Genomic DNA, 15,470 nt, shown 5'->3' with positions numbered 1-15,470 from the left:
CTTAGTGGTCAGTGTCTAATGAACACTTGTAACAAAAATTGTGATTCAAAAATGTTAAATTCTGCTTACTTTCTGTTTCATTTCTGACTGCCATCGTTAGTCCCAGAACGCTTCATATTTGAAGGACTGCCACATCTTATGTTATGCTAACAACGCCATCTGTCACAATGCTTGAACTTCAGGAGTTTGTCTCCAATTTTGTTTCCTCGCAGCATCGTGTTGGGTTTTAAATTATTACTTGAAGCTAAAGCGAATGGAAAGGAAATCAAGCAAATGAGATGAAATGCCTTGTCCTGTTCATACCTGTTTAAACCAAGATTTCAAGCCTTTCATGATCCGCTTTCTTTCTCATACAATAGAGAGCTCTGCTGTCCCATACTGTGTCGTAATCTATAGGTTCTGTTTTAAGGCGTGACTACGAAGGAGCCTATGTGTGTTGTAATCTTCCTTGTCGGTTTAGAAAAACAATGGAAAGCAATTAAAAACCTGATTTTTTTTCATGTTAGTGCAAGTTTAGATTTCCTGTCTCTGTAATATCTCAAAACATTTGCCCTTTAAAATAATGTACAGTATTTTAAAAAGCAAAAATATTTTATAGAGAACTGTAATGCATCACATACCTGTATGTTTCATCAGTGTTTTCCAATCTCTCTGTTTTTAACTCCTCACATTGATGCGGTGTCTTTGAAGAATTTACGATTTAAGGAATCTGTGTTGAAACAAAATTATAGGTTCTCTATAAATTTAGCCTATAAAAAAAAAAACAACAACAAAGAAAAAGAAAAAAATCTTTACAGTAACATGTCTGCTGCAAGATTCTGACTGGGCTTGGGCAGCACACAGAAAATGCCCAGGTTAATTTTAGAAATACAGCAGCCGTTAAGTGAGGGGCTGTGATGTCATCTCGAGCCCCATGCGTATGCCGAGCTGCATCGAGCTCAGAGACAGAGACAGACTGAAGAGCAAACACGCCGGGCTGCTGAGCGGACGTTGTGCACTGATGACACAATCGACACATCTTCAGGTAAGATCCAGTTTTTGCAAACTGATTTTTAGGTGCTGTGTTCACACATGCACTCACACACACACACACACACACACACACACACACACACACACACACACACCACTGCAGCTTCACATTACCACATCTCTTGCATGTGTCTTGATGTGTCTGACCAAGGATGCAGGCATAGCTTTGTCAGCATTTAAAAATGAATGACTGACACGGATCCCAGTAATGCAGGGATTCCATGTATGACTCAGCAGACATATTCATGAATAATTCAACGTCCAGTATTGTAAACAGTGCCAGTTCAGGACGGCAGAGGAGGCACTTCCCGCTGTCCGTTCACCGAGACAGGATGGGTGTGGCATGATGCAGCCCACCTTTGTCCTCTTTGTCCTCAGGGGGATTTTAGGTCCTACCTGGGACAAAATTTTGTCTTTTCTCAGAGTCGGACGTTAACTGAGGTCTCTCCGCAGGAATATTTGCTCCACAAGAAGAAAACTAAACCAAATTCTACTTAAGCTACTTTTTTCCAATAAGACTAGTATGGGGATCATTTTGTTTTAGATGTTAGGAAAAAAAAGCAGGATTTTGCCTTAGTTCATGCACACATTTTAATATTTCTGATTCTGAATAACACAAGAGTTATTATGCCATCTTTATTCAGTGCTTTTCCTTTTTTTTTTTAGGTGCAGCCCTAATGCAATACTGCATTTATTTTAGGACATTGATCAAGTCAAAGACAATTTTAACTACCAAGTTTCATGATTAGCTAAGAGTTTTTATTAGTTAAATCTCTAAACCTGGCTATTCAGTTCATGTTTCTTGAACTGTATAGTTCAAGAAACCGTATTTTATGCCTATGCACACTTCTATATGTTAGTAATGCTTTCTTAAAAATGTTGAGGGAAAAAAAAGGTGGTTTAAATATATAGATCTGGTCAGAAGTTTACATACACTCATCATAATGAGTAATGTTACTCATTAGAGGATGTTAAATTTCCATCCTCTAATTATTCATATGAGCAGCTGATTTTCCAGGGAGGACTCATTTTACAGCAACATAACTTTAATCATTTTAAACAAGCACAATTTGGATGTATTGTGCATTCTCTCTAATAAATGTAAGTAAATGTACAGAATCCCATAATATCTTGTTACGTTTTGCACACTTCCAGTGAACACCAACAAGTTCCTGGTGTAATTAACATTCCCTGCAGGTGAAGTGACAGAGCTCATACGACAGGGTAGTTTCCTAACACACACCTGTTTTTAAGCCTGCTAGTTCAGACATGGAGGCTTTCAAAATCCCATTTCAGGAGCTTTGTTTGAGCTTCTCATCTGCAAAACTTGTTTTCATGATGTGTGACTAGGATTATTGTTCTGTTGGAAAACCAAACGTCTCCAAGTCTCACAAACTGTTATTGTCAAAAATTTTAAAAAAGGAGATTTGTTTGGATATTCAAAACCAAAGAACCACCAAGCCTCAATTCGACCATTAGCCGGCAGATGTTTGAACATCATTCTCATCGCCTAAGTAAGTATTACAGTATAATACAGCATACTACAGTATTACCATGAACTGAAGAGGTGCAGATTCAAAAGAAAAAATCTGCTCTAATAGGAACACCTTCAAGCCTGCCCACATGTAGAAGCCTCCAGCAGAAATGTTTTATTTTTAGACGGGACAGGATTGAGCTTGTTGCTCACGTTGACACGAGTCAATGTGAGACAAACTAGTGAGCATGGTGATGGCAGCATCATGCTCTGGATTGTTTTTCACTGCCAGTAGTGTTTGTGTATTGCAGAAAGTGAAAAACAAAAGAAGCAAAAATGGAGGACTACTTCTTAAATCTTCAATTAAACTTCAAACTCGAGATAGACATTTAGAAGTAAAAAAAAAATCTACCTTTTCTACCACATGCTGCATGTTAATGTAATGCATAATCACTCCATCCTGAAAAAAAGAACAGTGAAACAAATGTCTTATGTCATTTGTGCTTACTTTGCCGTCTACTGTGTCCAGAGCTGCTGCTTGCTGACCTGACTTGTGTTTCCTTTTCCTCAGGCGTCTGTTTTAGCTTTGCAGACAGGCTTCTTCCATCAAACAGAGGACACTGACAAACACCAGACAGGAAACAATTCATACATGAGGCCTCCATTATGACCTGAAAGTCTGGTGGTTTTGAGAGCAGAGAAACTGAGCCACACAACAGCAGCGCTTCATTTCTTTTAAAGCGAAAAGCGATTTTCTTGGACGGCCAGTGCTTGGTTCCTCTTTAGCTCCCCAAGCTTGCTCCGAAGGGTGTTTTCTCTCTTTTTTTTTTTTTTTTTTTTTTTTTTGCGAAAGTGTTCTGTGTAAATATTTGCAGGCCATGTTTGGGAGCTGTGAGAGACGGAGGACACTGGGCGAGTTTGAGCTGTGACCTTTCGGTTTTTATGGTGAAAGGACCAACTTTTTGATTTCTGTCAGCATATCAGTCAAGTCGACGCTGCTGTGCTAACTATCTGAAACTTTGTGGTGGACCTTCATTTTCCTTCTCAGCAGTTTATTATTTCCTGCCTTCTCTAAGAGAGAAAGAGAGAGAAAGAGAGAAAAATAACACCTATAGACATTGCAAGTAAAATGAGTTAGCTTCCCTTGCGTATACTTAGCTTAAAAGTGTTTTAACTCTAAACAAGCATGAAAGTGAAGACGTAAGATATTTATAGTTAAAAACTGTTTTTTTATATAAATATATTTAGTAATATTGTGTAATAAATGTGTCAAAATAATGAAATGTTTACATTTTAGGGCTTAAGATGACATTGTCTTAAATTAAAAATAAGCCAAATAGCTCATGTACATATATCTTATGAGCGAGTCAAAAGTACCATCAACTCTGTAATATTCCTTCCCGCCATTCATGTCACTTCCTGACCCTGGCTGAGTCTGTAATGTGACCTGTGGTAGCTCTACACCCGCATCGTCTGTTTACACGCACCATGGGCTGCGTCGTGTGTTCCCAGTTGGTCGATATGTGGACTGTGAGGGCGAGGGGGACGGGCCGCAGGGCCGTGGAGCTCACCTCCTGCCCGCAGATGCTCAACGGAGGCTACCACCGAGTGACCGGCCTCCACTACATGTCGTCCTTCTCAGACGCCGAGGACTGCTGCGACGACAGCAGCTCGGCGAGCTCGCTCACGCTGGACTGGCAGCTTCAGGCGGCCGAAGGCTGAGATTCCTCCAGGAGTTCAATGTAGTGATTTGAAATGTAGTGTATTAATAGTGAATACAATGGAAGATGTTTTTATTTTTTTTGTCTTAGTTTGCGACATCTTTAAATATTTTACTTTAACTTTAGTCAAATGAATTAACATCAACGGTTTGGAGTCAAATGTAGTCTGTTAAGGGAGCAAGTAGCCCATCCGACCTTGCCGAACCGGAGCTCATCGTGAATGATGAAGCATTAAGATACCAGGGGAAAGATGCAAATTGCTGGTTAGCAACTACAAGGAGGGCTGAGCTGAGCTGGCAATAAATGGATATTGAGAAGAGAATCCACGATTTTCTATGTGCCAGCTTTTATTAAAACAGATAAAAAACATTTTATTTTTCAAAAATTGAAACCCCTTTGTATTTATTTTCTGGTTGGCTGTCTCATCTCCTACTTGAAAAACTGCAAATCTGACAAGAGCAAGCATAATATGCTCGCACATGCCACTATCAGCTGGTGTAACGTTAACTGATGGCTGATAAAATGCTTTAAAGAACCAAACATGTCTTTAGTATTGAGTGCATTTTCTACCTTCATGGGAACCCCCCCAGTACTTTCTGTTTCCAGGTCTGTGAGAATTCCTTGGCTCTTGGAAAGCATCTTGAATTATTCTTTTGACTCCTCTGTCAGCAATTTTATGAGGATTTTATTGCTGGTGTTTAGTGAAAAAAATGTGTCGTCCATTTGTGGATTAGGACTTCACTCCCATGGACGACTCAGAGCTACAGTTATATTTGTGCTGCAGCAAAACCTTTATATATATATATATATATATATATATATATAGAGAGAGAGAGAGAGAGAGAGAGAGAGAGAGAGAGAGAGAGAGAGAGATCCCATTCAAACTCACTACAGAACACTCCACTGGGAAAGAGCGAGGAACGAACAAAAAATGTTGAAGGTTGTTTTAATTGTGCTGAAGAAGAGTATTTGAAAGTGACAAGGAAAAATACTGGGAGAATATCCTGTTGTCTGGTCAAATGAGGCGAAACCTCAACACGCTGTGACGTCGCTGCACAGATCGTGTTTGGAGGAAGAACAGCTCTGCACGTCGAGCCAAAGACACCAGGCCAACACTGGTGGGAACGTGGTGATGTGGGCTTCCTTACACATCACCAGGCACCGCACACCTTGTGTGTGAATAGTTTTTCCATACAGGAGACATGTTGATGTCATGACCAAAACTCTGCAATAAACTACTTCTGGCATGTTCACTGCTAATTCCCTGTCTCATTCCATTTTTACCCATTTCATTTGTGGACTGTTTAGCTTTTACTTGTTTGTACTTATTGGTTGTCCAGCATCTACTTCTTTTGCACTCAAAGAAGTATTTAAACTGAGAAAAGCAAAACTGTCCGGAAAATGTTACTTGCAAAGGAAGAAGAAGAAGAAGAAAAATAACTAAGTGAAACTGGACCTCCATTTATTGTTTGTGTTTCTGCGCCAGCCATAGTGTACCACTGTAGCACAGCAGTTTTTTGCTGAAAGTTAGAAAAGTAAAATAATAATGAAATTCTCAAGACCCATATATCTTCTAAAGGTTTGGTATTCTGAGTCATTTATCTATTGATTATTTCCATGTTTCAACCATTTTAGCTGACAAGTGTTGAAGACAGAGTGGTGTGTAGTTTTCATTGTTGGGGTAGCTACAGCAGGTGTCGCTCTATTAAAAGAGTGCAGCTGAACTATCAGAAATAAAACTTCAGTATGCATAAATATGTGTCATGTACATGCAAGACTGTTTACATAACACTGAGTACTCCACACAGATGATGTCAGGATGCAGAAAGTGGCAGGTTTGGCCACCGGAAGCCCCCTGCTCCTGAATCACAACTTCAGTGGAAAATTTTCTCTCTTTCTTTTGCAACCAACCTTGTCGCCCATATTTTGCCAGCAGTCTCATCATTTTTCAGAGTATGATCTTCACCGTGTTCAGAAATGAAGACGTGTTGACTCCTGATCTTGGGCTGTGTGTCAGAATTTGTAAGGAGCACACTCCCCCACACATATTTATTCACCGTGTGTAATTTTAAAATGATTAAGTGGATAAAGTCTCTTGTGTTTTGCCTAGCCGTTCAGGGAGACACATTCTCAACATACTGATTTCAGAGAAACCTTTGAAAATGAACAGAAAACAACAAATTCCTAAGTTATTTATGAAGTTTTTTTTTCTTCTTGTCTCTCACAAGTTCAACTGTGTTTTTGATAGGATATCAAAAAAATCACTTTGTGGCTATTTTTGACAATTTTGCAGAAAATTGGTTGTTTTGGTTGGAAGATTGGTATTTCTTTGACCTTTTGATCCTGTGGCCATCATGGCAATTCAGGGTACCCAGATCTCATCTAAAAGAAAATAATGTGGGTCACATTTATTTTTCTCTGCCTGTAATTGTTTCTCCTAAAACATTAATTCCACTTTTCTACTGTTTCCTGGATGTGCTGAGATGCTTATGTAGATATTTTACTAGATCTGGTTTAACCAGTTTGTGGAGAACGACCTTAATAGCAGGTGATGTCAGTAATGGGGGGGATATGCCGGATAATTCATAAAGGAGAATAATTTGTGCACTTTAAAAACTTCTTCTTTTTTTAGGCCTACTTCGTGCGGTCAAACAGGTTCAGCTTGAGTGTTTTTTTTTTTTACTCTACATGTTCTTTGTTAAGCCTTCATGTGGCTTTTGATTTGCTTAGACACGGTTAATTTAAGTTTTTCTCGACAACTAGCACAGTCATGTTTTATATGTTTCTCAATTATCATCGTTCGAAACCTTATTTTTACTTGCTAGATAACCTAAAAACTTTTTTTTCCTCCAGTGACCATAAGCAAAGTCAGAATAAATCCGTAAGGAGGCAAATATTTATGAGACTTGATTTATTTTTGTTTTAAATCTTAGAAATGTGATGAATTAATCCAAAGTAAGATTTTTTTTTTACAAAGTTTTAAAGTGATGATAAAATTATCTGATATTCTTATTCCGAAAAAAAAGAAAGAAAGAAAGAAAAAAGCCTGAATTTTGCCAGTGGGCTCATCATGTTGTGTCATAAATAAAACATTTCCGTTTCATCCAGTCATCTTTGTCTGTGGGTGGAGGCAGAGCCGCCTGTTTAAAGAGGTCCTGCCTTTGGGCCAACTCTCACTTTCAGCAGCAGCAGCACAACGGGACCGGCGCTTGATTTTTATTTTTTTTATTTTTTTTCATCCGCTGACAGTAATCCAGCAGCAGCCATGATAAGAAACGAGGTTTTCTCCTGTTTTGTCTTCTACGCCGTCCTCCTGGTGATCAAAATGTACACTATCGCGATCATAACGGGACAAGTGAGGCTACGGAAAAAGGTGAGAGAATCAAGAGGTTTTATTTATTTATTTATTTTTAATAAAGTTTAGTTTCTCTGATGCATTTTTCTCCCGATTTGAAAAAAAAAAAAAAAAAAAAAAGGCTTTCGCCAACCCGGAGGACGCGCTGAGACACGGAGGGCTGCAGTTTCACAGAGAGGATCCCTACGTGGAAAGATGCCGAAGGTAAGAGCGCAGAAAGTTTCAGTCTGATAGGAAATGTTTTGCACTCCCAAGCAAACTAGGAAAGGCGTATTTGTACCCTAAAAGGTGTAAATGGTTAAGTTGTGTTGATGCATTTGCGTGCATGTATGACCAACGTTTACAAGAACTGGATCCAGGGGTTGTGCGCCTGTGTGCTGATTCTCATTTGTTTCTGGTGGAATTTTCCCGTCCAAATTGAGATGTGTACTTCTCCACATTGCAGTGCAAGCGTTCCCACTCTGAGCTGTTTGTTATAGCATGTTGGGAAAAAAGATATCTCATAGGAAGGGAGGGGGCAAAAAGGGGAAAACAGATGTGGGTTGTTTTTTTTTTATTTTTTATTTTTTTGCTGCTGATTAAAAGCAAAAACAACTCACTAAACTATGTTGAAATCAAGCTGAAAGATATCTTGTTCAAAAGGTTTCAAAGCATGTTTTTGCAAAGCTTCATGCTGATGGAATGGCAGATTTCCTAAGAAAAATGTTTTTAGAAGATTACAACAAAAGTAGAGGAAGGGAAACAGGAAAGTGCTCCGACAGCCTGACCTCAGTTAGCCCTTTTCTAAAGACCTACATACGCACTAATGTGTCTGCTGATGCTGCACGACGAACCAGATGTCAATTTATTCATGGAAATTACAAAACACTCATCCTTACCCGAACAAGCAACAGGGAAGAGTGCCGATTCTTTACAAATGAAATCCAAGTCTGAGTCACAGCTTGACTTGGAAATGCCACTTTTACTAAGTGAGTAATGATATTTCTACATCATAGCTGAGTCACTAAATCACAAAATAAAACCAGAGGGAAACCAGTGGACTTCAGCTAGTGGATGCCGGCTGACGCCAGCTGAAGTCCTACATTCCTGGAACTCCGCAATTAGTGCGTTCAGATTTTGGTCTCATGTAGTTTGAGCTTCTTTTGTTGTTGTGCTTCCCACTGTGTGATTTAATTTTTAAAATGTAGAAGGTGCTGATTGTGTCGTCCAAATCAAAATATCTATATGGGCCCCAGATAAGGGGGGCGGGGGGGTTTGCTCAGGCTCCATGGATACTAAGTGGGCCTGGGGTCAAAATGGACTCATTTCAAAGGGTAAGTTTTAGTTGAATAAAGATGTATACAACTTTAAAAAAAAAAAAAAAAAAAAAAAAAAAAAAATATATATATATATATATATATATATATATATATATATATATATATATATATATATATATATATATTGAATTACTCACCACCACAGAGAATATGTTCATATTCGAAGTTCAAATTAAGTTTGTTCAGATTTGCTGAGGGCTCTGAAGAGACTGCTTCATTAATGGGTGCAACTTGGTCTGGCATTTGGTTAATTGATTAAAAAGTTGTGACATGAAAAGTAAACATATTTTTATACTTTTCCTGTGTTTTTTTTTTTTTTGCCAAACTCTCACATAAAAGTCTAAAGAATCTTTAGACTAAAGAATCTAATGTAGCTGTACAGCTATAGTACAGCTACAGTATATAGCTGTACTATAGCTTTACAGCTACTATGGACTCAAGTCAAAAGAAAAAAGAAGAAGAAGAAAAAAGACGCTTGCTTATCAGTTAAAGTCTTTTGTGTTCAAAACCAGTTACTCTAGGATTGGTTTGCGGTTTCTCCCAGGAATCCATTGTTGGGAACCTTTGTGCTTGTCTCGGTTTCAGTGACACCCTAGGTGTTCGTTAGGGGTTTTCTATCTGGAAGAGGGTGTGGAAAGGACTGGAAGGCATCTCAAACCAATTCAATTCTAACATGCAAATAGACTGAGAATATAAAAAGTAGAAAATATTGATTGTTGCTTGCTAATGTAACTGGCTGCTCTCTAAGAAGTTCCCAACAGGAAGGAAGAGGACAAACAGGAAAGTGACAGCAGTTTTCATTCTGAATCTTTTCATCTCCCCTTCAGGGCTCACCTGAACGACTTGGAGAACATCCTCCCTTTCCTCTTCCTGGGGGCCGTCTACTCCCTGACTGGACCTTCGCTAACTGTGGCTCGCCTTCACTTCCTCGTGTTTTTTCTCGCCCGCGTGCTGCACAGCCTTGCCTACCTGTTGGCCCTGCAAGCACCCACCCGTTCTCTGGCCTACACCGCCGCACAGGTGCCCTGTGTTTCCATGGCTGTGCAGATCCTGATGTCAGTGGCATCCTTCGCCTAGTTTTCAAAGACGTTGGGAGTCCTCACTCCCAACGTCAAAAGACTAACTTTGGACGCCCATTCATGACCTGTATCAGAGAGGGTTAACTACGGGTTCCTGTAGAAAGACAGTGGGAGTGCAATATAAGCTGTTGGATTACGCCTGAGCGTTTAAAAATGTTTTTTATTTTAACGTAAGATCCTGTCAGTATTTTTATTGTCATGCTTTAAAAAATGTGACAATGTCTCAACAGATTTTGAAGTACAATGTTTGACGCCATAGACTCTACTGATGTATCTAAAATGCAAATGAAGTTTGATGCAGATTTTTTTTTTGGTTTTAACAGAAATTTCTTGAAATCTAATGACTCAAAGCCACTTTGGGATATTTTTTTTCCAGCTGTATGTTGATCCCTAACCTCTCCTGTGTTTACACTAAACACAGACCACCATTGGTGTGGTTTTGTACACTTATAGTGGCTTAGACTGTTTCCTGCGTAGGTGTTCCGACTGTCACGTTAAGCTTTGTTTGAATATCGTATGAAACGTAACCTGACTGGCGGGGTGTCGAAATATCAAGTCAAACCTATTTCCCTTAAAAGAACTGAAACATGAACGTGTCTCAACAGCCTGTAAGAACATAGAAAAAAGAAAAAAAAAATCTGTGAAAATGTATCCTGAGGTTATCCTTAAGGTTTTGTAACTAATTTATTACTCCTTCTTTAGCTATGCAGGCTCATCAGTGGATATTTTTTGTTTTTTTTTTAGGTAATAAAACAGTTCATGCCCTGGGAGGGACAACCGCCATTGTGTTGTAATTTCAATGATCAAGTTGGTTGTTGTTTTAGCCTGGCCCTGCAGAGACTGGTTTGGAACGGGATGGGGCCCCATTTTATTTTTACTTTTTTATGTGCGAGTGAGATGATCCAGAAGTCCGAGGCAAACCTCCAGCATTCCTGCGCCTATTACGTAAGACTCTGGACCCGGCTGTGCTCACTTTCATTACAAGAGGGGGTTGGGAAAGAAGTGGGGAAGCATCACAGATGTCTTTACGCATAAATGCTAAGTCATCCATCTTGACTCTGAAAAAATATGGGGTGTGTGGAGTTTCGGAAGTTTTTTTGTTTTTTCTTGCCCCCTTTGTCGACAGACTTTGTCTCAGTGCTGTCTAACCTGAAGCCACAGTTCTCCCACTTCTGCACATCATATTCCAGTAATCCTACTTCTGGTTATTTTCCAAGTGGTTGAGATTACTGAATGTTAACATAAAGCTAAAATCCTTTGTGGTCACAGATTTTTTTTTCCCTTTACTTTTTTTATTTTTTATTTTTTAACCAAACAAAAGATACGATACAACCGACCTAGTCTGTGGGAGGACTGGAAAATTTCTGCTCTGAATGACAGAGCTCTCATAGTACATATAATCTGGAGGATACATAAAGCTCACCTGCAAAGAGCAAAGGGTGTGTCTTTACCCTTTCAACCTCTTCTTTTCTGTATACGGGTAAATTCAACTAATGCACACAATACAGGGCATTCATTTACCCCTTTTTGTGTTTATTCTTTTTGCGTAGAACAGGGTGACAGCGCCTCTGTGTTCATTGGTAGCTCTTGCTCCAACAAAAACGGAGGTTGTTATTGACTAGATATCCTGTTGTTGAGGGAGAGAAAAAAAAGAGGGTAATTTCAGTAAGGAAACACGACAGGCAACAAAGCGGGTAGAAATATTTGTTTGATTGCTTTGTTGACGTGGACTTTTGTGAATATTTAGCACCACCTTGTGGTCATGTTGTGAAGCTACAGATTTGTCCGATGGAGAAATAAATACGGCTCTTCACTTCTTATCCGCAGGCCTGATGCGCAAAGATGTGTACGAAAGAAAAAGTTGTTAGAGACTTGATGAGGAGCATTTTGCTGCACTTCTCTTGTGATTTTTGAATATTGTTATTTTTTTCCCCTACATTTATGTTTGTAGATAATAAGGAAGCTTTTGATTACTAATTAAAAGTTAGAATTTGGACATTTTGATCAACATCAAAACTCTATTAATGAATGAAAACTATTGAATTTCAGTTATACTTCTCTTTTAGATAATAATAGGTTTACCTTTAAATGTAGCAGTGTCTTATTCTGCAAAAAAGAAAAACACTTAAAATTAGATTTTTCCTCTCACAAAATACATTTTCTCATATTAAAGGGTGGATTTTTCTTAAGATTTTGTGAGAAATTGGGCTTCTGTAATTAAAAAAAATCTATATTTCCCTCTTATTAGTTTTGCACTTGGGGAAGAAAAATAATTTTGATAATCTTTACCGACCTAAATCAGAAAAAGTCTGTGTACACATCTGTACACAGAGATCAATAAAAGTTGATCTCAAACCCAAATCCAGTGAGTCACGCGATTGAAATTCCATAAATATTTATTACATATTAATGAACAGAATCAACTACTTTCACAGCAGTGGTCTACAGCACTTGTTAAAAATAACTGTTTAAATAATAATAATAATAATAATAATAATAATAATAATAATAATAATAATAATAATATAGTTCAGTTTCATTTGAGGCCACATTTGATGCACAAACATTTACAAGTATTACTTGGCATTAAAAACGATGGCGATACAATATTTTAAGACACTTGGTGTAATTTTTTTTTTGTACATTTTCTTTCGTTTTGATATCACAGAGAAGTTCAGCGACAATCTAAACAGGAAATATAGATTTTGTTACAAAAAGAAAAATAAAAAAAGCAGTGAAAAAGCAGAGGGGAAGTGTAACTTGAGCAGATAAAACAGGACACACATGAGTTAGTGAAGCAGTGTTTCCCTTAATCACCTTTAATTCAGAGATTTAAAAAAAAATTGAAGTAGTAGTTTTTTTTCCCTCTCCTCCTTTTAAGTTTGGTAACCATTTTGGAGGAATCCATGCTGTGGCAGGCAGAGAAACAGAGGAAAAGCTTGAGGGGAAATAGAGTGAGGATAAGGGTTCATGCAACATCTCACAGCTGTTTTCTTGTGAAATATATAATAATATCTGTAGACGCACTCTCTTACCCGCCTTACAACTCCTAGAGTGAATCTCTTCTACGCTTTCTACTTTGGTCCTACTTTGCTGCTCCTCACGTCTTCCAAGCCGCGTATGTTTTAAGGAGTCAGACACAAACCGATTTTATAACGTCGACTGGTTTGCATACAGCCTCGTCTCCCATCGCGGCGAAACGCTTTACCCCACTGCAGAGGTAAACGGAAAAAGATGGCTTCCACCTGGTCATGCCAGTTTCAAAACAGGTGAAATATAGGCAGAAGCTAAGAAGATCTTGTCTTTCAATAAAACCTCACGAATTATAGTTTGTTTACTATTTTGTTTTAAAAAAAAGAAGGAAAAAAAAAACGTGAGGTCGAAAAGGAAATTGGAGAAAGTTTATTTGAGCTACCTGTTGGTGCTTGACACAATGAGGTGTTTGCATATTGCAGCACTAAGGTTTGCGGACAGGGTAAGACAAATTAGCAGATTAATTGTATTTTTAACAATAGATGTGCAACAATGCCGCAGACGTAAAGTTGTGTGTTAATACAATCTGTCCGATCTTGAGTTTTGCCTCGGTTCCTTTCGTATTGGACTGTAAGGTTCCCATACTAATGATCTAAGAGTCTTTCTTCAGTGTGCATCACCAGATGGATTAAATGCGAGTCTGATCAAGAATGTCCGTCTTTGGCTGCTGTGAGGCCTTTTCGCAGATGTTCTCAGGCACTTATGTCGCTGTAAATGGTCATTTAGATACAAAGGGCGGCCGAGGTGTAGCTTGGAAAGCGGCCCGCGTCAAAAAAGAGCCGGTTGGGTTGAATTTAATGTGAAATGAATGCAGCTTAAATCTTATACCGTCTAAAGTTGCCACATTACAACCACAGACTTCAAAACATTTTTGAACAAGTTTTACTGATAGACCATCACAAGGCAGCATTTAGTTGTGAAAAGAAAGTGATAGAAAATGTGCTCTGGTCATGGAAATGGCTATGGTGAGGTGGAAAACTTATCTCTGTGCATTTCCCTGAAGACAAACGTTACCATATTAAAATATGGTGGTGGCAGCATCATACTGTTGAAATGCCTTTCTTTAGCAGGAGCAGGAAAGCTGAGTTGATGGGAAGATAAATGAAGCTAAATGCAGAGGGACTGGAGTGGAGCGTCACCGTGTAGCAGGAAAATAACCTTAAATATACAGCTAGAGCAAGCTTCAACAGTTTAGATCAAGATATGTTCGTTTGTTAGAATGGCCTAGTCAAAGTTAAAACCTAAATGCAACTGAAAATCAGTGACGAGAACTTCTGACTGAGTTTAAACTATTTTCCTAAATCACTAGAGAAGAATATGACTCTTAGGACTCATCTGGTAGCGACTCGAAGCAGATGCTTGTTCTGGAGAGGAAATTACTGCAGAGTCAGTGACTTGATGCAGTCAGCTGAGTTACATTAGAAAAATAATTTTACTAAATGGGATATTAAACTGAACTTTGCTGTAATTTTTATTAGTAGGACAGACTTTGAATGCATTTGAATTTGATCTGTGTGGTCGAGGTGCTTTGAGACATCTGTTGTCATCCGGCGTAACATAAATGAACTGAACCGATAGACACACGTTCCAGCGTGAACACATTTCCGATTTTCATTTGCTCACCATTTCGATCACTGCGCATGACTTTCTTTGCATTTCCTAACAATAAGCTACTTTGTATTGGTCAGCTACTTGAAAATCCCAATAAAATAAATTGAATTTTGTGATTCTAACTTTTAAAAAGTTTAGTGGGCAGGAATACTTTTGCAAGGTCCTGTGAATCCCGTCTCTCGGGGAGGTGGGAATTCAAGAAGCAGAGGTGGAGAGTTGGAAAGAAGGGACAAATCTGAGGATGAGTGTATTTCGCAAACGTCTCTCGTTTAGGGTTGTTTAATGTTTCGTATTAGGTGGATTATCTCTATAAGGGCAAACGAAAACAAGTAGAGAAAGCATGCATATTGGGCCCTTTTCTGAAAAGTCCAGAAAAGCTTCTGGATAATGTTACAGAGAGAAACATATATATGGTTTTCACTTAAAATTGGTAACAAAAAAAAAAAAATGTCTTGCCTTATAATTTAAACCTACTTGAATTATTTCATTTCCTTCTAAAAGCTTTACTCAAATTTCAATCAACCATGCAGCACACAGCAGATGTGTCTCATTTGTGTCGTTTGTGTACTTCTTCAGCGCCAGACGTCAGCCACGCCGGCCTTTAGTGTCGGGGGTTTCTTCAGCAGCAAAGAAACTCGTGTGATGCGGACTGCAGCGACGGCTGCCGCAGTCGGACGCCACGATGCCGTGGTTGTTGTGAGTGGATCAGTGGTGGATGCTGGGAAATGGCACTTAAGGGAGATTTTTTTTTACCTCCTGCCCTATGAACCTGTTTAGTGGTGAGTGAGTGAGGATCGGTGCAGAGAGCAAAAAAAACAAACAAAAAAAAAACATAATATCACTGAA

General features: G+C 38.7%; 1 protein-coding gene across 1 annotated transcript; it reads left to right on the top strand.

Moving 5' to 3' along the window:
• The first annotated feature begins 7,352 nt into the window (after positions 1 to 7,352).
• On the top strand, positions 7,353 to 10,763 carry ptges (prostaglandin E synthase). The gene is made up of 3 exons (XM_015007457.2): positions 7,353 to 7,600; positions 7,704 to 7,786; positions 9,729 to 10,763. Exons 1-3 carry the CDS (start codon positions 7,493 to 7,495, stop codon positions 9,976 to 9,978), a joined length of 441 nt encoding a protein of 146 aa, XP_014862943.1. The 5' UTR covers positions 7,353 to 7,492; the 3' UTR covers positions 9,979 to 10,763.
• Positions 10,764 to 15,470: the final 4,707 nt, after the last annotated feature.

Source organism: Poecilia mexicana, unplaced genomic scaffold (assembly GCF_051168715.1).
Source record: "Poecilia mexicana isolate PSO_F unplaced genomic scaffold, ASM5116871v1 scaffold_12, whole genome shotgun sequence".
In the NCBI taxonomy this organism is placed as follows: domain Eukaryota; kingdom Metazoa; phylum Chordata; class Actinopteri; order Cyprinodontiformes; family Poeciliidae; genus Poecilia; species Poecilia mexicana.
This window is presented reverse-complemented; position numbering and strand designations above follow the sequence as displayed.

Excerpts from the sequence above, each read along its gene's own strand:
- ptges (XM_015007457.2), top strand. The coding sequence starts at position 7,493 with ATGATAAGAAACGAGGTTTTCTCCTGTTTTGTCTTCTACGCCGTCCTC. Across the intron at positions 7,601-7,703 it reads AAGTGAGGCTACGGAAAAAG|GCTTTCGCCAACCCGGAGGA; the intron begins GTGAGAGAATCA and ends AAAAAAAAAAAG. Across the intron at positions 7,787-9,728 it reads TACGTGGAAAGATGCCGAAG|GGCTCACCTGAACGACTTGG; the intron begins GTAAGAGCGCAG and ends TCTCCCCTTCAG.